Raw genomic sequence first — 23,289 nt, 5'->3', positions numbered from 1 at the left:
ATTCAACCTCCACCCAGAGCTTCTGGACTTCCAAGTCTGTCTTTTGTTTCTCCCTGTTCTTCCTCCGTACTGTGGAGCATCACCAACCCCGAGGGCGCTGGGCCAATCACCTCTACAATATGCTCCAGCTCCCTCGATGATGCCTTTCTGCCCAGGGCCCCCTGTCTGAGACGGCAGCCAAGGACAGTTGCCAGGCCAGGCCTCTCTGCTGGGAATCCTTGGTGCTTCTAGAGCCGCAGAGGCCAGGAACAGCTCTGCCTCTAGAGGGCAGTGCTCAGCCATAATCCTGCTGAGCCCTCCCAGGTGCCAGCTGTTAAGCTCTTTCCAGTGTTCCCTGGAGTCCAGTTAGAAGGGCCACCCTGCATGATCACTTCTCTGCTGCTCCCTCCATTCATTCCACAAAGAGGCCTGTGGCTGACTAGGCCCAGGTCAGGTGTAAGGGTCCCAAGGTCAAAGGAGACAACTTCTGTCCCCAGTAGCTCCCTGCAGCCTGGTAAGGGCAGTGGTAAAGGCAAGCATGGAGGTGGCAGTGGGAGAGGGAGAGAAGGGACGTAAAGGAGAGCCCTACCTCAGTGCAGGGCAGGATGGCTTTCTAGCGGAGGTGGTGTTCATTTTAGTATTATCAGGTATATGGGAGTTCAAAAAGGGAGGGCAGTGGACATGGGGAGAATGAGAGATGTAGGTGCAAAGGTCCACGTGAATAGACACGGGGCTGTGGAGAACAGCATGCAGTCAGATTTCCCAGGGGCAAGAGGCACTCGCCTTTAATGATCCATGGCAGGGTAGTGATGGTGAGGGCAGATCTGTGCTTTAGAAAGAGCTTTGTCAATACATGCCAGGAAACCAGGTAGGACATTAGTACACTGAGGAAAGAATGGAGTCCTGAATTAAGGCAGAGGAAAACAAGAGGCCTAATTTGAAAATGACATGGTGGTAACTGGAGGCAGGATAGCACAGGGACACCAGAGTCAGACTCCCCTGTGGGTGTTGGGTAGCTTACATTCGTGCCTCAGTTGCCTGACCTGTGAACTGGGATGACAGTAATAGCACATGTCATGTAGTGTTGGTGGAGGATCGCAGGAGTTAACACAATGGGAAACCTCAAAGTGGAGCTTACCATAGCACCACTGTGGTTTTATTACCTCAGAAAGACACCACAAAAAAAGAAAATTACAGACCAATATTCCTGATGAACATATATGCAAAAATACTCGACAAAATATTAGCAAAACCAATTCAAAAATACATCAAAAAGATCATCCATCATGATCAAGTAGGATTTATTCCAGGGATTCAAGGATGGTACAACATTTGAAAACCCATCAACATCATCCACCACATCAACAAAAAGAGGGAAAAAACCACATGATCATCTCCACAGATGCTGAAAAAGCATTTGACAAAATTCGACATCCATTCATGATAAAAACTCTCAACAAAATGGGTATAGATAGCAAGTACCTCAACATAATAAAGGCATATATGACAAACGCACAACCAACATTATACTTAACAGCGAGAAGCTGAAAGCTTTTCCTTTAAGATCAGGAACAAGACAAGGATGCTCACTCTCCCCACTTCTATTCAACATAGTACTGGAGGTCCTAGCCACTGCAGTCAGGCAACACAAAGAAATAAAAGGCACCCAGATTGGTAAGGGAGAATTTAAACTGTCCCTGTTTGCAGATGACATGATATTGTACATAAAAAACCCTAAAGAATCCACTCCAAAACTACTAGATCTAATATCTGAATTCAGCAAAGTTGCATGATACAAAATTCATATGCAGAAATCTGTGGCATTTCTATAAACAATGAACTAGCAGAAAGAGAAATCAGGAAAACAATTCCATTCACAATTACATCAAAAAGAATAAAATACCTAGGAATAAACCTAACCATGGAAGTGAAAGACCTACACCCTGAAAACTACAAGACACTCCTAAGAGAAATTAAAGAGGACACTAATAAATGGAAACACATTTCATGCACTTCAGTAGGAAGAATTAATATTGTCAAAATGGCCATCCTGACAAAAGCAATCTACAGATTCAATGCAATCCCTATCAAAATATCAACAGCATTCTTCAACAAACTAGAGAATATCATTCTAAAATTCATATGGAACCAAAAAAAGACCCCAAATGCCAAAGCAATACTGAGAATGAAGAATAAAGCTGGGGGGATTATGCTCCCCAACTTCAAGATCCACTACAAAGCCACAGTAATCAAGACAATTTGATACTGGCACAATAACAGACCCACAGACCAATGGAACAGACTAGAGAGCCCCGATATAAACCCAACCATATATGGTCAATTAATACACGATAAAGGAGCCATGGACATACAATGAGGAAATGACAGCCTCTTCAACAGCTGGTGTTGGCAAAACTGGACAGTTACGTGCAAGAGAATGAAACTGGATTATTGTTTAACCCCATACACAAAAGTAAACTCAAAATGGATCAAAGACCTGAATGTAAGTCATGAAACCATAAAACTCTTAGAAGAAAACATATGCAAAAATCTCCTGAATATAAGCATGAGCAACTTCTTCCTGAATGCATCTCCTCGAGCAAGGGAAACAAAAGCAAAAATGAACTCACGGGACTACATCAAACAAAAAAGTTTCTGTATGGCAAAGGACACCATCAACAGAACAAAAAGGCATCCTACAGTATAGGAGAATATATTTCTAAATGACATATCCAACAAGGGGTTAACATGCAAAATATATAAAGAACCCACACGCCTCAACATCCAAAAAAGCAAATAACCCGATTAACAAATGGGCAGAGGATATGAAGATACAGTTCTTCAAAGAAGAAATTCAGATGGCCAACAGACACATGAAAAGAGTCCACATCACTAATCATCAGGGAAATGCAAATTAAAACCACGAGGAGATATCACCTCACACCAGTTAGGATGGCCAGTATCAAAAAGACTAAGAACAACAAATGGCTGGCGAGGATGCGGAGAAAGGGGAACCCTCCTACACTGCTGGTGGGAATGTAAGCTAGCTAATTCAGCCATTGTGGAAAGCAATATGGAGGTTCCTCAAAAAACTAAAAATAGAAATGCCATTTGACACGGGAATCCCACTCCTTGGAATTTACCCAAAGAATACAACTTCTCAGATTCAAAAAGGCATATGCATCCCTATATTTATTGCAGCACTATTTAGCATAGCCAAGATATGGAAGCAACCTAAGGGTCCATCAGTAGATGAATAGATACAGAAGAGGTGGTACATACACACAATATAATCAGCCATAAGAAAGAAACAAATCCTACCATTTGCAATAACATTGATGGAGCTGGAGGATATTATGCTCAGTGAAATAAGCCAGATGGAGAAAGACAAGTACCAAATGATTTCCCTCATTTGTGGAGTATAACAAGGAAGCAAAACTGAAGGAACAAAATAGCAGCAGACTCAGACTCCAAGAAGGGGCTACTGGTTACCAAAGGGGAGGGGTGAGGCAGGGCGGGTGGGGAGGGAGGGAGAAGGGGATTGAGGGGTATTATGTTTAGTACACGTGGTGTGGGGGTTCACGCGGAGAACAGTGTAGCACAGAGAAGGCACACAGTGGATCTGTGGCATCTTACTACACTGATGGAGAGTGACTGCATTGGGGTATGGGTGGGGACTTGATAATATGAGTAAATGTAGTAACCACATTGTTTTTTTTATGTGAAATCTTCATAAGAGTGTATATCAATAATACCTTAATAATAATAATAATTAATAATAAAAGAATAGCACGGAAGCATGAAATAAGTGGGCTAGGCCTGATTTATTTTTAAACCTGTGCCTCTAAACATCTTCCTGGTTTTTTTTCCCCTTTTTTTCTGAAAATGAAAGCACTGTAGAGGCAAATACTTTATTCACCATAGTGTTTTAACTTGTTATTAATACTAGGGAAAATACACTTTAGAAAATGCCAAATTTTCCAAAATTATTTCAAGGATAAAGGAATTTCATACACTTCAAAGTAAATGTATTTAAAAACTGGACTCGTGGTAAAAAATGGGGGCTAAATATGAACATATAAAAATATCAAACCCTGAAAGATAATGCCTAAAATAGGTACTCAAAAGGATAATTACACAAACAAAATTCTGGAAAGAGCAATTTTTAAATTCAGCTTTCTGTTTTTTCAGGTTCCTTAAAACTACTTCTTCATTTATACGCGTAAAAAACTGGTAAGGCGCGGGTGGCAGGAAAGCAAAGAGCTGGCACTAAGCACCTGCTCCGTACATAGGTAAGGGAGGGTCTCTATATACATTATTACATTTAATCCTAAACCCTTGAATTAGGAGTCCTGTTACATCTTTCCTAAAGGAAACTCATGCTCAGCAAGATTTGGTCATTTACAGCATAGTAGGACTGAAACCTCTGTCTGAGAGGTGAGCCTATGTTCTTTTCGGTCCCACTTGATCACTGACCAGGTATTTGTTATATGGCAGAATTCACCCTGTTCATTTCCAGAAGGCACAGAAGCATGGGGCTAGGCCTGATTTATTTACAGAGCAGTCTTGGGATCGTTTCTATTTTTCCTTTACTATGATTGCTCTCTGTTCATTCACATCACAGTTAAGGGCATCGACCAAAGTACATTTTTCATTACAGTTTCTCGTCTACAATTTCTAGTTGGCCCAGTACTGAGCATAAAATATTCCAGGTCTAATTCTACAAATGTTAATCCACCTCTCTGGTTTTCAGTATATTTGATTATCGAATTCACTCATTTAGGCCCCCAGAGTTGCTCATGCTCAGATAAAGCCTGTTGGAAGACCTCTCTTTTCTTATCACCAAGCTGTTAGCTCTCTAAGCTCTACACTGTGTAACAAAGTTTTAGGGGAGGGCGGGCAATTTCTCCCCTAACGGGAGAGCTATCAAAAGCATTAAATGGTACAAACTTTACTGAGACTGGCAAGATTCTGGGTTTCTTCTGAGTCAAAGTCACCTTGGGCAAGATTATTTCCTCATGCGTACATTTGGGAGAAAAATTACTTTGCCAGCTTCACAAGAGTGTTTTAAGAATCGAAAGAGAAAGTATGAAGAAGAGGACTGTGCCGGTCCGAAAGCCCCAGACAACACTCGTTATTTCTAGGCTCTGAGGGCCTCCCGGACCCAGCAGCACAAAAGCGCGGGGCGGGCACCGTGTTGGGCACTCGGGCGGGCCGCGTGCATCTCGGGAAGGGCTCCCGCGCCCCTCCCAGCGGCTCACTCCGAGCCAAGGCTCTGAGAAAAACGCGGCAGGCCCGTGTGCGGTCCTTGCCGCCGCGGGTCCAGGAGAGCCTCCACTCGGTTGCTCCGCCCCAGGGGCCTTTGTTCCCGTAGGCGACCCCCGCCCCACTGCTTCCGCTGCAAAATCTGTTTTGGGAGTAATAAGTGTGTCTTACTTGGGGATGGCCAGTCTTGGGGTGCGTTGGCGCAAGCGTTAACAGAGGTATCGAAAGCACCCCTAAGTTTAAATATGGGGGTAAAGAAAAGGAAATGCGTCGGATCCGCCTCCTCCCATTACAGCTCGGAGGCGGCGGCTCCCTATACCGCGCGGGCTGCTCGCGCGGGCTCCACAGGGCGCGCTGGCGGAGCGGGGCGGGGCGGGGCGGGGCGGGGCGGGCTGGCGGGCCCGGGGCCTGCACGTGGCGAAACCTATCTGCCCCGCATGCTCCCCTAAACCCACCGCTCTCCTGGAGAAAGGGAATGCTATTCCCGGCCCCACTCTGTAGAGGTGTTTTACCTTGAGCGGGGGGGTGGGGGGTGGGGGGGGTGTTGGGTCCCCAAGGAAGGGAGCGCGCGGCCTAGCGCGAGGGTTTCCAGGGTGGGGACTAGAGTGGGAAGCCGGGCGGGGCGAGGAAGGGTGCGGAGCGTACGGAGCCCACGGTAGGCGCGCAGGAAATGAGAAAATAGGGTTGATATGTACCTCTGTCGGCAGGCTGGAGCAAAGTGCAAATAAGCACCCCTGAACATGGCTGCTCGGGGGTGCCACGGCCGGTCCTGGTGGCCCGCGGGGCCCGACCGCACTAGGGGCGCTCTGGGACACACGTGTCCCGCAGCGCAGCCGGCTGTGTTTACATTCTGCAGCAGCTCCACGTTGTGCTGCCATCCCCGTCTCCCATTGGCCAGCTCGCCAGCCGCTGCGGCGCTCCTCCCGAAGAGGCGGGCCTTCGGGTCCCCGCGTCCCTTAGGCAAGACCCGGGTTCTCTGAGGCCTTGGCTCGACAGCTAGGGTGCGCCCCAGGACGGCCACTTCCTGGCTGCAGTATGCTCGCCGGAGCTGGCCCTACCTGGCCGTACGCCGGTGCTGAGCCGCGGCCCGACACCCCCGGAATCCCGGGGTTGAGGGAGGGAGGGGACAGGAACGTACTGGCGGGAGATGCGGAAGCCGGGCGGCGGGGAGCCTGGCCAAGGAGGAGGAGCCTCTGAGTGACTCCCTCCCGCCCCGCGGGCCTCTAGAGCAGGTGAAGTGGAGCGCAGGTGAACGCGGAGAGAGGGCCTGGGCTAGCGGCCCTCGGGGTGGGCGGTCGCGGACTGAGTAGAGCGCGGCGCGCGAGCCTCGGAGGCGGGCGGGCGAGCGCGCGGGAGAGTTGAGCCCGCTGTCCGGAGGTGTCAGTCTGAGGCGCATGCGTGCGGGGCGGGCCTGGCCTGGTGTATATATTGGGTTGGCGCCGGCGCCAGCTGAGAGCGGAGCGGTAGCGGGTCTGGCGGTGAGGAGGTGCTGGGTGTAGGGCGGGATGCGAGAGGAAAGCAAGCCTCCCTGGGCCGATCCATCCCTCAGGCAGGACCGTGGGAGAGGAAAAGTGTGAAGGCTGAGCATTAGGTGGCTGAGGGGTAGAGGCGCCCGCCTTCCGTCCCTGTCAGGATTCTTGGCTGGGATCGGGGAAGCCGGGAGGTGGGGGATGGTGGGGTGGAGGGCTGCCCCTAAGTAGGCGGCCGCGGAAAATCCCCTCATCCTAGGGGCTCCGTTCTCCCACCTTCAATTTGCGGAGCTATCCCGCGGGAGAGAGCATGGGGTCTTGGTTCCTTTCACCGGGAGAAAATTCCCCAACCAGCCCCATGTCCTTCACTCCCCTCCCCCAACAATCTGGAGTCAGGGTCCCGGTGCCCCTCCAAGCGACGGGCAGGGCCCGATGGAGCTGGTAAGGAGGGAAAGGCGACTGAAGGACGTGACACAAGTCTTCGTTCCCTCCGCCCCCTGCTTCCCCGCCACTGCCGCTCTCCAAATTGGCGCGGAACCGGCTTCTCCACAACGTTTCGCCTCCACAACCCCCTCTTCGGTGGCTTGCTCAGGATGGAAGGGAGGACGTGGGAGTGCCCAAGCCCCTCTCGGGTTGTGCAGGGTAGAGAGAGGGTGGAGGGTGCAGGAAAGACCAATTTGGGGGAGATTTGCCTCCCTGGGTATTCGGGTTGTTGGGGGATGCTTTCTAAGTTTTTGACAATCGCGTCCCGGCTGTACATTCGGTTGTGGAAATGCAGGATATTTCCAAAATTAATACCACGAGATAACTAATATAATGCAGAAAACAGCATGGTAAAATGGCTCAGACCATCTCCTGAGGAACTTGACTGTAACCTCTGAATCAGTGTCTAACTGGTCCCTTGAAGAATATGGATGACTTTGGTTTTTTTTTCCTCTCCCCTCCAGAGGTTCCAAACACTTGAAAGAAGAGAATGTCAAGACGCAGGTAACACTGTCTTGGAGATATGCTTAGATATGTCAAATTTAGCTGCTGCGTTTGAAAGGCATGACTTACTAATTAAACTTCCTTTTAAAAAATTTATTACAGTAGCCGTTTACAAGCTAAGAGGCAGCCCCAGCCCAGCCAGACGGATTCCCCACAGGCCAAGAGGAGAAAAATAGCCCAGGTGAGTTAAGGGGAGAGAGGGAGAGAGAGGAGAGAAATCCTTGCTGGAACGTTGTTTAACAGTGGCCTTTTCTATTTTCCAGGATGTCAAAAAAAGGAAAGAGGAGGTCACCAAGAAACATCAGTATGAGATAAGGGTAAAGCAGAGCTGGGTTGGGTGGGTTTGGGAGAAAGAAATGCAAGATGGATAAGAATTGAATTGTGTTACTGCTTTGCAGTAGAATCCTCTGGCACTTATAAAGGCCCCAGAAGTCAGCAGGAAGATGCTCATATTCGGGTGGTTTCTATCTGCCTGAAATTCTACTACAGCTGCAGAGTAAGTTTGCTTGAAGCAGCTGGTTCCTCTTTGTAAAACCCTCCCTCATGGAGCTGCCTGGTGCACCAGGGCCCGCCTAATCTGTCCAATGTACTGCTCTTTGTTCCCTCTCTGACTACAGCAAGAGGGTCCTTAACAGCGGCTTCTTGGGGCATAAATAGTTTAAGTCCCTAAGATTGGCACCCAGCCCATCGCTACCTCCTTTTCTATGTGTTGTCCAGAAAACATCTTAAGAGACAGTGGTTCTCTTTGAAACCAACACTTATTGAGGAAAGGGTCCTTTAACTATTTTTTTATATCATTAATGTGCAATTACATGAGCAACATTATGGTTATAGACTCCCCCTATTATCAAGTCCCCACCACACACCCCATTCAGTGTAGTAAGATGCTGCAGAGTCACTACTTGCCTTCTTTGTGTTGTACAGCCCTCCCTGTGCTCCTCCCTACATTATGTCTGCTAATAGTAATGCCCCCTTTTCCCCATTATCCCTCCCTTCCCATCCTTTAGTTCAAGTGATTACACTAGATCCAGTTTTCAAGTTTTTGCCTTCAGGTATTCTAAAGTATCAGAGTAGGCTTAATTGGGAAATAGCTTTTTATAAAACAAGGTGCCCTTGCCACTACTGCTAAATACAGAGGGAGAACTTCTAGTTTATAATCCTGGAAAGTGATTAGTATTTGACCAGATAATTGTTTTCTTCCCCTCCCCTAAGACCTAACATCTTGTGTTTCCAGAAATATATTTTGACTGAAACATCCCATCTATTATTCTTTATGAAGATCTGTATGAGCTATATAGCTTATTTATAAAGTACATATCAGATTAACTATATTGTCAGCAATATTAGCTGATGATGGTGTTTGGGGAAAATTATACACTTTAGAAATACTTGCTTCCATTTTTGAACAAAGACAAAAGCTTTCTGTTCATATTCTTTTTATTTTTTTAATAACAGAATTGTTGGCCACCTGTATTATCTGGGGGGATCAGTCCTTGCTTTATCATTGAAACACCCCACAAAGAATTACAAACAAGTGACTTCTCAAGATTTACGAATTACAGATTTAAAAATCTTTTTATTAATCCTTTACCTCTGCCTGATTTAAGGTAAGAAAAATTTCAGTAATTTAATGTCAAAATAAAATTGTACTGATTTAATACATGACACTATTGAGATTTTGCCTTCATTACAGATAGAAAAACTCATTAAAATGCTAATATTTACACGAGAGTAGTGATTTTTGTAAATGGTAAGGGTCTTTAAAACATTTGACTCCATACTTTCATCTGTTTGCTGAGTAAGCCTTATCAAAACTGAGTCACCCTTTAAATGGAGTATAATTTATCTAAATTTAGTGGAGTATAATTTATCTAAATTGTAAACCTTATCAGAACTGAGTCACCCTTTTAATGGAGTATAATTTATCTAAATTCTTAAGATGGAAGCATTTTAACATATACAGCATTTTCATTTGATGTATCAATTGTTTCTTACCAAGCTTGTCTATACTTTTTTCTAGTTAGTGAAAGAGGTACAGCTTATACAGAACATGCAGTGTAGTAATTTATATTTGGCTTTAATAAGCAAGACCCGCCAACCCTTCTACTCCCCATACTCTGTCCCATCTTACCCCCACCCCCAATTGTAGGTAATTCTATTACTGATGATCTATTTGCAGATGATTGAGACTTGTCTCTACAGGGAACATGTGCTTTAATATTTACCTTTTCAGCGTTGGTTTGAGAAAACACAGTTAAACAAGAAACTTTATACTTTGTAAATCAATGGGGACTAGAAAGCACTCTTTTAAAATCTATCAACTTAGATTATCATAGTCCAAGTTCTTGCTGTGTAATTTCAGGCTTCTAGGTTTTCATGCTGAAAAAATGGTTTCTGGTAGTTAACGTAGCATTTTTTCCTAAGAGCGTCTCCTTCCAAGTTATAATTGAAAGTTGGGTTTCAGTGTCTAAAATCTGAGTTTATTATATATAAAACAGATACCTTGTATATGTGTAGATCACACAAATTATTTGTTTTTCTCCTTTGCATAGCTGGGGATGTTCAAAAGAGGTTTGGTTAAACATGTTAAAAAAAGAGACCAGGTATGTTCATGACAAACATTTTGAAGCTCTACACTCCGACTTGGAACCACAGATGAGGTCAATACTTCTAGACTGGCTTTTAGAGGTATGTTCCTGTTCCAACAATACGAATTTCCTTTGTCTCTATATGATGGAAAACTATTTCGACATAAATGTGCTCCTATGTACCCTATCATTGCCATCTCCTTTGGGATACTTAACTATAATTGAGGATACCAAAATGGAAAATGTCTACTATGTAAGAGTAAAGTCATGAGGACGCAACCACTACATCACATACAACCCAAACCCAATTCAGGATTTGTGGTACCTGTGGGTATTGCTATGTACCAGGCACTGTTCTAGGTGTTAAGGATAATTAAGATAAACAGCATATATAGCTAACAAGATTTTGAATTCTGCTATGCAAAGTAAAGAACCAGGACTAGGCTTCAGGGCCCTCAGTTCTTTGCTATGTCACCAAAATCAAATTACAATTTAGAATCCTGATTTCTATGTCCTAAACGATAAGGAAACTTTGAATGGCCAGAAGCCAGAAGCCTTCTAGGCTCCATGTAGCTTCCCATTATCACATAACCTCTATTCCTTTCAGAAATACACTGTACCATTAGTCTAAAGGAGTAACAGTGATCCTGAAGGCCCTAAAGATTAGTGCCAGAATTTTCTCACTTGTTTAGGCCCATTCCCTTTCTCTGGAAAATAATTTTAAGAGTCTCTCATATTATTAAGGAAAACTTGTGTTGACAACAACCTGATTTTCCCACAACGCTTGGAGAGTTACTATGTAGTTTCCCTGTTTTTAAGATAGACGTAACACATTTTAAAAAGGGAAAGACTAGGCTTTTTGGTGTGTAACACATGGCCGAGTAAATTTTAGAAACTACCAGAAAAGTTCTTAAGACTACAAAACGTTGTCTTTTTGAGTCAGGTCATCTTATTCCTTATTATGACCAGAATGAAAGCTTCTACAATCATGTGAGTATAAAAAGGTAGTTGGGTTTTGACTTTTTCTGAATGCATAGGGATCATGGAAGCAACTTAAGCACAATTGTGTTGTATTTTTTTACTTTTTAGCTTTTTATGTTATGTTGATTCTTATCCAGTAATTGTTGTGTCAAATTTATACCTATTTTCTCTCAAAGTTTACATATTAAAAACCAAATAGAATAAATACAGAGGAGTGTTAAACTCTATTTTTTCTTAGTGTATTCAGTTCAGGAATTGAAAATCTATTTATTACCTTAATAGTTTAAAGGAGAAATTCTAAGGTCTCCTATTAGATGTGAAAGACATTTTTTTTTGAAATTCAATACCCATTCCTGATTTTAAAATGTATAGTAAACTAGAACTAGAAGACTTCCTTTACACATATGTGTTTAATAGAAACTCATTTATCTCTATCCCTCGGTTTCATCTTCAAAATGGGGATAATGTTCCCTATTTCATGGAGTTATTTTCACAATTAAAAGCTTTCCCCTATAGTAAATGTGGAAATTAGAAATAGTGAAATATTAGGGGAATTCCCATAATAATCAGAAACACAGGATAAGATAAAGATGTTGTCTATCACCAGAATTACTCAGTTTTCTTCAATATTCTAAGCCAGTGCAGTAAAACATGAAAAGATAGAAGTATTGAAAGAAACAGCTGTCATTGCAGTCTCCTAGAATGATGAAGACAATCAGCTATATCAATTGGCACTATTAGAATAATATAAATTAAACATAAAAATTCACCCATTTGTTAGCACTAAACAATTAGGAAATTAACAGAAGAGTTCTCATTCATAGTCAGAAAGTATAAATGTATCGGAATAGATGCATTAGGCCCATATGAAAAAAACTAACAACTACTAAGAGTAAATGAGGACAGTAATTGAATTGTTTACCCTATTAGTATGTATTAATACCACCCCCCTCATCTTAACTTTGGTATACTAAAAAAGCAAAGGTGGGCTTAAAAAGTATTCTTAAGTCTGCTATGCTAAATGGTTAATTTCCTAATTTGGATAAATTCATGGAATAATAATTAAATGTTTGGATTTTTCTCCAGGTATGTGAAGTATACACACTGCATAGGGAAACATTTTATCTTGCGCAAGACTTTTTTGATAGATTTATGTTGACACAAAAGGATATAAATAAAAATATGCTTCAGCTCATTGGAATTACCTCATTATTCATTGCTTCCAAACTTGAGGTAAGTTCTCAAAGTTTATCCCAAAATTTTATTAATCAACACATTAGTCCTAGAGAATACTGGTACTTTTGATATTAACTCCTTGGGCAAGGTTTTTTTCTTTCGTCAATACATTTTTTTAACATTATGATTTAGATGGAAGGATAAATACCATAGTTCCCTTTGCAGTATTTGAGCCTCTTATAACTCTGGTTTACATTCTGGAATTGGTGTTTAGGTGAAATGGCTCATGACCAACACTGCTTCTATTACACATAATTATGGCATTTGGATTCAACAGAATGGTCTTTAAAAATAAAAAACCAATCAAATGAAATAAATACTGTTGGGTTGAAATAATGGTTTATAGCCAGCCGAACAGTTCTGTGTCTGAGGGTGTTACCAGGATAAAAGGCAACTCTTTTCCTGCCTGAGATTTTCCTTCACACAATTTCAATCTACTTTTCTTAGACAACACATTGAGGATATCATTAAAACCTTCACCTGAAATTCTTCAAGCCTGTATTATTTTGATGAGGACTATGATTCATGCATTTAATTTCCTTACGTGTATTTTCCTTCCAAGTTTGTCTTTTGAACTTTAAGGCCTATCCCCAAATTCTGCCAAATTTGTTAAGTAAGTTTGTATTCAGTCTATCCTTATCTGAAACCATACTGTTTCAGGTATCTTTCTACACTAAAATCATCTTTAGCCTGTTCTCATCTGTGGCAAGCATCTCTTCTATTCCTTTGATCATTCTAGTTGTTGCTTCTCCGGACTGTTAAGACAGACATGTCATCAAATTGCATTATTTTTTTATTAAAACATTCTTATGTACTAAGGAAGTGTTTTCAGTTTCTAGATCTTACTTGTTGAGTGTCTTTTTTTGGTCTGACCAATATACTTATAACAAGTTTGGCTTTTGTTTAACTGAAATAAGTGACTAAAATACTGTTTAAGATTCAAGACCAATTCTATGAAAATAAGTCTTGATCAATATTTGGTTAATTTAGGTATCTAGAGATGAAAAATATCTTTGTAAGGTTGCTTTGGCTCTTACAGCAATTGTTTTACTAAAATCTGTAATCACTTTGTGAAACTGTCCTTAAAAATGAAGCCTGTATATAGTTTATATATACTTCTTTTAAATCTCAATCTCAACTGTACTTAATATTAATTTTAAAAAACCCATTCGTTCTAAAGGAAATCTATGCTCCTAAGCTTCAAGAGTTTGCTTATGTCACTGATGGTGCTTGCAGTGAAGAGGATATCTTAAGGATGGAACTCATTATATTAAAGGTAATAATTATATTTTATTTCTAGCTGCAGTTTTTAAGTTATTACTGAATCTTAAAGACTACATAGTGTTAAGTAGTCAAAACTGAGGTTAATATTAAGATCCAATTCAAAGAGAAGTTAATCCATCTGAATACTGACAATGGTATGGATGAAAGTGGGATTTACTTTATCTGTAAACTCTTTTTCTGTGTCTGAAGTTTCCTATATTTAGAATGTATTACTTCCTTCATTTCACAGTGATTAAGGACATTTTCAAAACACAGGTAGTTAACAGCCTGTGTATATAAATGAATTCCAACAATTATCTCAAATCTTAATTCTGATTTCTCCCTTCCTCTAGAAGATAATGAGAATTATTTCACTGCCTTTTTTCTTCTTTCCATATGCAGAGAAAGGCCTATTAATAGAAGGGTGGAGAGAAGCACAAAGGTGTTTAGTCAGACCTTGAATTAGTGATTAAAGGGTGAAATCAACTATACTTAAATAAAATATAATAGAAAAAAAAGGGTGAATATTAGTTACTACTAGAAATACTATATAATTAAATTTGGACCTAACAGGTTTCTAAAGATGACAAGAAAATACAATCAATATGACTTTCTTTCACAAATTAAACTATATACATATACATTATAAATTTATATATTAGAAATTATGTTTACAAACTATAAACAAATTGACAGCTCTATTAGAATGGGATCTTGTTGGCCTAGTGATACTGTTCTAATAAAAGTATCCAGATTCAGACTTGAAGTATCTAAGGAGGATGTAAATGTAAGATGAAATTCTTGCACAGTCCTATAGGAATTAAGACTGATCTCTCTTATTTTAGACTTCTTATAAATTGTAAAGTTCCAGGGCTTCATGGAAAAAAGATCATAAATTAGGATTCATTGTTTTTTTTTAAAACTTCTACATTTTGACCAGAGCCATTAGAGATACTGGAATAAAGAAAGTCTATAATCAGTTCTTGGAAGATCTGAATGGAATTAGTTGTGAAATCAATGAATACAAGGGAAAAGGCAGTTGCAATAAAGTAAAGAACAGATTTGGAAGAGCAGGTGCTACATGAAATGAGAAAAGTGGAGATGTAATAGGCTGAATGAACTTTGTAAAATAAAGACACCAGAAAATAAAGGAGTCTATATCAATAAGACAGTTTAGATTGTGAGGTATCTATAAATATTTTTAATAAAAGGGGTCAGAAAAAAATTACTAGGAAGAAACAAGCCTAAAGCAAAGAAAGTTTAAATGATTACCTAATAGTTAAATAATGTGTCTATATGCCTACATTTATTAACACATTTTCAATTTTATTAACAGGCTTTAAAATGGGAACTTTGTCCTGTAACAGTCATCTCCTGGCTAAAACTCTTCCTCCAAGTTGATGCTCTTAAAGATGCTCATAAAATTCTTCTACCTCAGTATTCTCAGGAAAAGTTCACTCAAATAGCTCAGGTATTATTATTGAGTACATGGCTAATATTATCGTTAATTATAGGTTTTGTTTAGTATATTTAGTCTTTAAGTAGGCTAAAAAACAAAATAACAGAATACTGAATTAAATTCACTTTATTGACAAGAATAAAACTTCTGATGCATGAAATTGTCCTCTATTTACGTTCCTTAATAATTCTAGAACAGTTTTTAAACTTGGAGTATTTTTCATTCATTAGGAGTCCAAAACAGTTAAATATAAAATGGGGAAAGTATTTTTCAACCAGCTGTCTTTAGGGTTTATAATAGTATGAACTTATTCTGTATGATTATCTTATTTTTTTAAATTTAAATATACAGGGTACCTATTTTATATATTAAAATTAAAATTACCTTACTGTTAAATTTTTTTTAAATATTCTAAGTTTGAATTAAACTTCCAGGCCAGCATATAACAAATATTCTAACAAAGTAACTAATTAGAGGAAAGGGGTACCATTCTTACCTGCCTACTTCTGCTAAGTAGTATCTAAAGGCTACTGGAACTGCCACATGTTAGTGAAGAAAGTGCACATTCTTATTCTATGTAGGATATGAAAATCTCCCATATGGAATTGAAGCAATTATGGAATTTTGGGATGGGTTTTAAGTAACCTAGGCTGAAATTTAACTTAAGTCTAGTAAACACATTATGAACACTAAAGCTGGATAATCAGTAAATATATTAGAATTGGCTCTTTTTGTAGAACTTCCTAATGAAAGCTTAATTTTTCCATCAGAATCCCCAGCAGCCCAGATTACAAAAGGCAGCTACACCATTTGCATACAGAGGGTAAATCTTTGATAAGCTGATAAACATAGAAACAGTTTCTAGTGGTATAAAATAGTAACAATTCATTTTCAACTCCTCCCCTCATGGTTTCTACCTTCTGGACCCATGGAGGCAAATATTAAGTTTTCCACTGGACAGGTTTTACCTATGGCCTCTGAAATCTGGGCTTTTTATACCATTCCATAGCTCCTTGTTCAGCTCTATTAAAGCCTTATATTTCCTTACTCAGTTATACTGCCTCTTAACTAATCTGTTTAGAAACATGTTCCCTTCTTGTGTATCTGTTTCACAATAGTCTAAGGGATCATTCTTAAAATGTAACTTTCCTGATTTGAATCTAGTATTTTCAATAATCAGGCATAACTATAAGGTTCTGACTTCTTAAAGACCCTTTATGATCTAATCTAGGCAGGCCATGCTTCTACAACTAACCCTCACCCCCAAATTAAAAAAAAATAAAGAACGAAGGAAATGTGCTCTGCTTATTTTTTACTTTAAGTGTTGTGAACTACTTGAGTTCCAAGAGAAAATAATACTTTCTCATTTATCTTTGCAAATGTTTCCTATACCTAGACGAATCTCTACCTTCCAATCTTCCTGGCTAACTTGTCCTTTAAGATTTATTTAAGTGGAAGCCTTCCCTGACTTCACTCTGGATTGGGTGCGCTTCCTTCCTACTACTACATGTCACACTGCATCATAACAACCCTTTATTTTCTATTTACTTCCGGACCTACATTCCCAAGACTCCAATTCCTCAGGGTGGTGGCTTATTTATCTTTGGGTCTCTGTAGTTTTAGCAGTTCTTGGCATATGACCTACAATCTTAGTCAGCTGATATTTAGTAGCAACATGTAATACTCAATCCTTCTCCTCCTAAATACTTGTACTTTTACTTTTTCCTTTGTTAGCTTTTAGATCTGTGTATTCTAGCCATCAGTTCATTAGAGTTCCAGTACCGAATACTGGCTGCTGCCGCGCTGTGCCATTTTACCTCTATTGAGGTGGTTAAGAAAGCTGCAGGTAAGACACTTTGTTATCCTGTAAACTTTTAAAGACTATTAACTTTAACATCTTGCTAAATGAGAACTTAATTGAAAAAACTTGGCAGTTTAGTGATTACCTTCCCTTCTGTTAGAAGTACTTTCTAATCCTCACTTAAATCCACAAACAAATAAGGCCAAATGGAAATTTAAATCCCTCTGAACTTATCAACATCATTATAGCTCTGCCTTAAGAGTTCTTTGGGTTTGACAATTTCAATTTCATATGTAGAAGGTATTGGTTAAAAGCTCTAAGTCATTTTGTCCCTCAAAGTTGAAAAATTATAAACAGAGTTTGAGAATGATTATCTGTTTTGACTTGCTAAGTTTACTGATAAATGAGTTAAAATAACTCTTTGAATTTGGAAGCAAGAGCAAGTACATTAGGCATATGTTAGTTTCTAATGTAGCCTTCACATTTTTCTAACTTTATCTAGGTTTGGAATGGGACAACATTTCTGAATGTGTAGCCTGGATGGTACCTTTTGTCAGTGTAGTAAAAAGTACTAGTCCAGTGAAGCTGAAGATTTTTAAGAAGATTTCTATGGAAGATAGACACAATATCCAGACACACACAAATTATCTGGCTATGCTGGTATGTTCTTATGGGTTTTTTTGGTATTACTATCCAGTAAATCACTGATAAATGATACAATGGAATAGTTAATGCTTCAGGCAGTTATATAAGATGGTAAGGGGAGAGAGAGTTTAATGGGCCTATGGATTTCACAATGTAGAAAAGTTAAATAACTTTGCAGCAAAAGCAGGATTTCTGAAATGTCTCACAATCAATGCTAGTTAGTCAAGAGTTTAAAAAAATATAGTTACAGGCAGTTTAAATTGTCGGACCTCTAGAATATGACTAGTCATAGTTGTAAAGACAGAGACCATTGTCTTACACCTAAGTGGTTTCAAATTAGTACCGAAAAGTCTGGTTTGACTTTGTTTTACTATGTCAGTGCTTTATCTTAGCTGTTAATTTCTGAATGATTTTTTTCCCATGTATAGGATGAAGTAAATTACATGAATACCTTTAGGAAGGAGGGACAGTTGTCACCAGTGTGCAGTGGAGGCATTATGACACCACCAAAGAGTACTGAAAAACCACCAGGAAAACACTAAAGAAGTTAACTAAGCAAATAAGTTGGAATTGACCAAGTACTGGGTAGAATTTCATATAACTGAACTACTAAACTTTTACAGGAGAATAGTGCTGTCTGTCCTAGCCAATTCAGAAGTTTCACTGCCATTCTTTGATTTTAAAAAACCACTTAAATTTGGCACTAAGGAAGAAACTTATTTAATTCCTGTTAGCTGTTTAAAGAAACAGCAGGACTTGTTTACAAAGATTACTTCATTCCCAAGGTGACTGGATAGAGGCCAACCATGGTTTATGCCATAACAATTTTTTTTGATCCAGTGTTACTATTTTTATCTTGATAAACTAGGAATTTTATCATTGGAGTTCTGGACTATAAAAGTATTAGTTTAAAGGGTACAGTACTTGGAATCTAGTTTTAAGATTCTCAAAATTAATACTCTTGACTAGTGCAATTTGGTTCTTAGAAATTAAATTTAAACTTGTTTACAAAGATTTAATTTTGTAATAAGGTGACTAATTACAGCTGCTGTAGCAAGCTATTCTAAAACTTGATTTTTTACAAACGGTGAACTTTAATCTGTTTAACTAGTTTATTTGCCTTGCCATAACCATTAAGGCTTAAATGAACATGGTGTTTAAGCTATGCTCTGTACAGGGGGAATACCAAAGAAATTATAAACAAGATAAATGTTGTGGCTCCTCCTTGGGGCTTTGACATAGGTTGCTTTATAACTTATATATCACAATCTGGGTTAAAAACTTCAGTATCCTCTCAAACTATTTATATGAGAAAGCCACTTTATTACTCTAAGATATCCCTAAGGATTTTTTTTTTAGTGTGACTTAGGCTTTATTTATATTTGCAAAACTGTTTAAGGTTCTTTTTAAATTCCTACATTATGAGTTAAGAATAGTGTCAAAGTGATAAAGCTTAACACTTGACCTAAACTATTTCCTTAAGGCATAGAAGTAGTAAATGTATACTGACTCCTACAAATTTATTTATTAAAAAAAAAAATTAAGACTTTGCTGTATATAGGCTAGCTACTTTCAGTTTTTTTAAAAATGAAACTTCAACCTCAAATGTGGACTTAATTAGAAAAGAAATTATACTGATTTCTAGTTTATTCTAGTATTAGGTATGTAAATCTCTTCTTCCTTTGAAGAAATTATCAATTAAGCTATTGTTATGGTATAAAGTCTTCTGTATAGTTTTTGGTTTTAAACTAATGCTTCAGTATTTTGTCTGAAAACACCACTAAGTACGTACATATGTATTATATAAACTTAATCTTTTAATACTGTTTTAGCCCACTGTTTAAAAATAAAAGTTGAAAAATTTTAACTAACTGCTTAAAAGTAAAGTTTTGCCATTGCTTGGAGAAACTTTTTTTTCCTTCTCTGTGCTGCCAGTTGTAACACTTCTTCTGGGTTGCTTGCATTCAATTCTGTCTGGCCGATGGCTTTAATCTTAAAAAACAGAAAAGTGGTATTAAAAGTCTCTGTCAAAGTCTTGCTAGTATACATAATCATTAAACTAACTTTGTTAACACATAAGTAGTTTTATATTAACTGAACCTCTAATCATAAATACTAAGAGATGTGGAAAAAATTAACAAAGACTGACTACAGTAACACTTAAGGATCACTTGCCGAACAATAGTTTATGGAATTACAGTAGTCTTCCCCAAGGTTGCTATTTCAGTTATCCATGGTCTAGAGGCCAGAAGCAGCCTAACACTATGTCACAATGCCTACTTCCGTCATTCCCCTCACTTTATCTCATGTAGGCCTTTTATCATCTCACACATAAGGTCAGTCCAGTAATATTCTGAAAGAGACCATATTCTCATACCTTTTATTACAGTGTATTACAATTGTTTTTAGTTGTTAATCTCTTACTGTGCCCAAATTATATACTGTATAGGAAAAAACACAGTATATATAGGTTTCAGTACTACCTGTGGTTTCAGGTATCCACTGGGGGTATTGAAACATTCTCTGCATATAAGGGGGGACTACTGTATCTTCAGTAACAATAAATTCATGTAAGTTTGACTAAAAATACCAGTAAGTAAGGCTCCTACAAAACAGTTTGAAAAAGTAAAATTTCATATTTCAGATCTTCACTTTTTTAACATGAAAAAGCAGCTAGCTGTTCAACACTATAACATCATATAGCGACTCATTTCTTTCATGATTAGAAATACCGTATGCCTACTAAAATTCTGCAGCATTATTCTGCCATGGAATGTTTTATGAGAGCATATTTTAGGACCTTAGAATTACCTTTAGATAAAACAAAAACAAGCAGAACTTCTTTAAACAAGGACTATGCTGATATGTAGCCTGAAGGGAGCTAAGACTGTTCAGAGATAAGCCTTAGGTTAGGGGAGTAGGAGGAATTGTTACAGGGTGGCATTTCAGTATGAAAGAATGCATGTGGAAAAGCCTGGTAGTGAGGTATAACTAAAGACTTGTTTCAAACAAAATATCCCAAAAAGGACTGGTTATAAAAGTCTCAAGTGTAAGTTGAAATAGGAGCCAGATATTTGAGAGAAATAATATATCTAATATGTCCCATGTGGTTAGAAATCAAAACCATGAATAGATGAGAGAATGTAGGGCAATCAGAAAATAACCCAAGGACTAACTTCTTGGGGAAAACAAATTTAAGGGGTAGACAGGGAGATAATCACAAAGAAGAAAAGACAGAACAGTCAGGGGAAGAACTGGGCAAAAATGATGTCAGAAGCCAAAATAGAGAATTTCAAGGAGGAAGAAGATGTAAACAACAGGATGAGGACTGAAAGTATCCACTGGCTTTGGCATTTGCTGACCCTTGAGAGAACAGTTAAGAGTGGTGCTGGATAGAAGTCAAACTGCAGTTTAAAAAACTAGAAAGAGAAGGGATAAGAGAAGGAAGTGGAGGCAGTCAAAGTTTTTAAGGGTGAAACAGTTCATTGGCTATGGGAGAGGTGGACTATATGGGAGAGGAGAGAACCAAACGGCCACTGAAGGGACAGAATCAAAAGCATAAAAACCTGCCTTCATCAAGGAGTGGAATGATTTTTTATTAAATGTTTGGGCTTAATGATGAGTACAGCCATAGGTTATTTTGAAGGTGGAAATGGACTTCAAAGGAATTTGAAGCTGGTACTCATGGGGCCACAATTCCCAAGACTGCAACTTCCATGAAGACAGGAGCTGGTCGTTTTTTTTTTCCTGGCCTACTCCAAACACAGGCAAGGAAATATGGGAAAGAGAGAGTGGACAGGAGACTTAACGGGGAAGTCTGAAACAGTCCCTGAAAAGAATAAGGGGCCAGCTAAGGGTGGACACCAGGGTTTGGTAGTGACACCAGTTTACATAGTTGTAAGGACTTTCTCCAACAGGACTCAGTGGCTCAGGAAGAAAAGGCATACATTTCTTAACTGACTCAGGGTTAGGACTTTTCCAGGTGAGGTGAAAGACAAAAAAGAGATGCTGAAAAGTATTGATCAGAATAGTTCTGACAGTTGACCATAGCTTACAGGGGTCTCAAAATCTAGTTTTTCATCAGAACTACCTGGGACACCTAAAAACAATTCCAGGGCCTCATCTCAAATAAACTAAATCAGCATCTCTGAGAGTGCACACACGGCTGTGTTCAAGGTAAGGAGGGAAAGTGGGGGAAGTGGGAGAGGGCTGACGGACTAGGGGAAAATTGGTCTTGAATTTGGATAATTCACTGATCATGGGAGCTAGGAAGTAAAAGAAGGACAGATTACTGGCAGAGAGATCTGTAGAACAATTCTGACTGACAATAAGGCATGGCTATGGGTGTTAGTGGCTAATGCAGAGTAAAGGTGACAATGGAACCTGTAAAGCTAGTGATGTTGGGTAAGTTCATCACATATCTTTTGATGCTAACCAGGAGGTTGGTTAGATGAGCTAGTAAAGACGTAGGTATATGCTTCTAAGGAGGAAGGTCTTTAAAATGATACAAGTAGAGATGGTTTGGAAATAGGACTGGGAACACTTCAGTATTGTCTTCCAAGCACTGGATAAATTGGAAATGGAAGCAAGAGTAGCCTCCAGTGAAGTAGAGCTGGCTTCATGCTCTTTTTCCTCTTTGTTTTTTAAAGATGTTATATTCTGTTTCATCTAAGTAATGGTCATACAGTTAAGTCTAAGTACAAAGCTTTAATAGACACTTCATAAGCAGCATATACTTCTGTTAATATGAGTGAAAGAGTAAAGAAAATATCTGTGGTGATCCTAATGCAGCAAATGCTGGGCAAAAAACAATGGTCATAAAATTTATAATATATATTGGCTTATAAGTCAAATTTAAGTAATTAATCTATTCAGCAACTCTTAGGCATCTATTATAGGCCAGGCACCATTCTAGGTATCAGCTATGACAAAACCAAGTCCCTACCTTCATGGAGAAATAGCCAAAAAATAAGTATATAAGTAAGTCAAATATAGATGAACTGCTATAGAGAAAACATTTTAAAGGGAAATTAAATAATGGTATTGGAGGGAAAAGGGGGAAAGAGACTGCTATTTTATAAAATGGTCAGCAAAGGATGATCACCAAGAAGGTGGCATAAGAGGAGAGCCCTAAAGGAGGTTAAAGCATGTTCCCAGAAGAGAAAACTTCAAAGGCCCTTCAGTAGTGAATGTTCTTGGAACGTTCAAATAATAGCAGGGGTGTTGGTGTAGCAGAAGCTGTGGTAGTTGGTACAGTCCCAAGGGGAAAGGTTGGATGAACAGCTAGAGGTGAAGTCATACATGGCCTTGTAGACCACTGTAAGGACCCTGACGTGGGAAACCACTTGAAGATCTGAAGCAAAGAGGACACAATCTAACATTTTAACATAAAATTTAGTTAAAAGCTCACATTATCAAAACAGCATCTTTAAAAAAGTAAACAGATAACCACACTCTGGCAGTAACTAGTCACACAAGGTCTTTTTTTGTTGGTCCAAATCTCAACAATGTTCTAGTATCAGGGAAATTAAGTACATCACTGAAGAAAGGCATAAAGTAACTTACTGCAATTTGTCTTTTATCTGTTTCTCCTCTTTTATGATGAAGATCTAAACA

General features: G+C 39.3%; 2 protein-coding genes across 5 annotated transcripts in view; one reads left to right on the top strand and one right to left on the bottom strand.

The window, feature by feature from the left end:
• Nucleotides 1–6,231: 6,231 nt before the first annotated feature.
• On the top strand, nucleotides 6,232–18,508 carry CCNE2 (cyclin E2). 3 transcript variants are annotated; one of them, XM_017658883.3, is made up of 12 exons: nucleotides 6,232–6,476; nucleotides 7,661–7,700; nucleotides 7,803–7,881; nucleotides 7,964–8,017; nucleotides 9,156–9,307; nucleotides 10,253–10,388; nucleotides 12,356–12,502; nucleotides 13,686–13,781; nucleotides 15,105–15,239; nucleotides 16,962–17,073; nucleotides 17,531–17,688; nucleotides 18,102–18,508. In XM_017658883.3, exons 2-12 carry the CDS (start codon nucleotides 7,687–7,689, stop codon nucleotides 18,213–18,215), a joined length of 1,197 nt encoding a protein of 398 aa, XP_017514372.1. In that variant the 5' UTR covers nucleotides 6,232–6,476; nucleotides 7,661–7,686; the 3' UTR covers nucleotides 18,216–18,508. The 3 variants fall into 3 exon arrangements, with proteins under 3 accessions (XP_017514372.1, XP_036851303.1, XP_017514371.1); XM_036995408.2 differs by having other exon boundaries at nucleotides 6,232–6,492; XM_017658882.3 differs by lacking the exon at nucleotides 6,232–6,476 and adding an exon at nucleotides 6,646–6,722.
• Nucleotides 18,509–19,470: 962 nt separating this feature from the next.
• The window catches only part of INTS8 (integrator complex subunit 8), a 60,718-nt gene continuing 56,899 nt past the window's right edge, over nucleotides 19,471–23,289 (bottom strand). For both annotated transcript variants that reach the window (XM_073229854.1, XM_036995403.2), the window contains 2 exons: nucleotides 23,239–23,282; nucleotides 19,471–19,665 (listed from right to left, as the gene is read on the bottom strand). In XM_073229854.1, coding sequence (XP_073085955.1) covers nucleotides 23,270–23,282 — 13 coding nt within the window. In that variant the 3' untranslated portion in view covers nucleotides 19,471–19,665; nucleotides 23,239–23,269. The remainder of the gene's footprint in view (nucleotides 19,666–23,238; nucleotides 23,283–23,289) is intronic.

Source organism: Manis javanica, chromosome 2, assembly GCF_040802235.1.
Source record: "Manis javanica isolate MJ-LG chromosome 2, MJ_LKY, whole genome shotgun sequence".
Classification (NCBI taxonomy): domain Eukaryota; kingdom Metazoa; phylum Chordata; class Mammalia; order Pholidota; family Manidae; genus Manis; species Manis javanica.
Note: the sequence above shows the minus strand (reverse complement) of the source record. Positions and strands in the feature narration are given on the sequence as shown.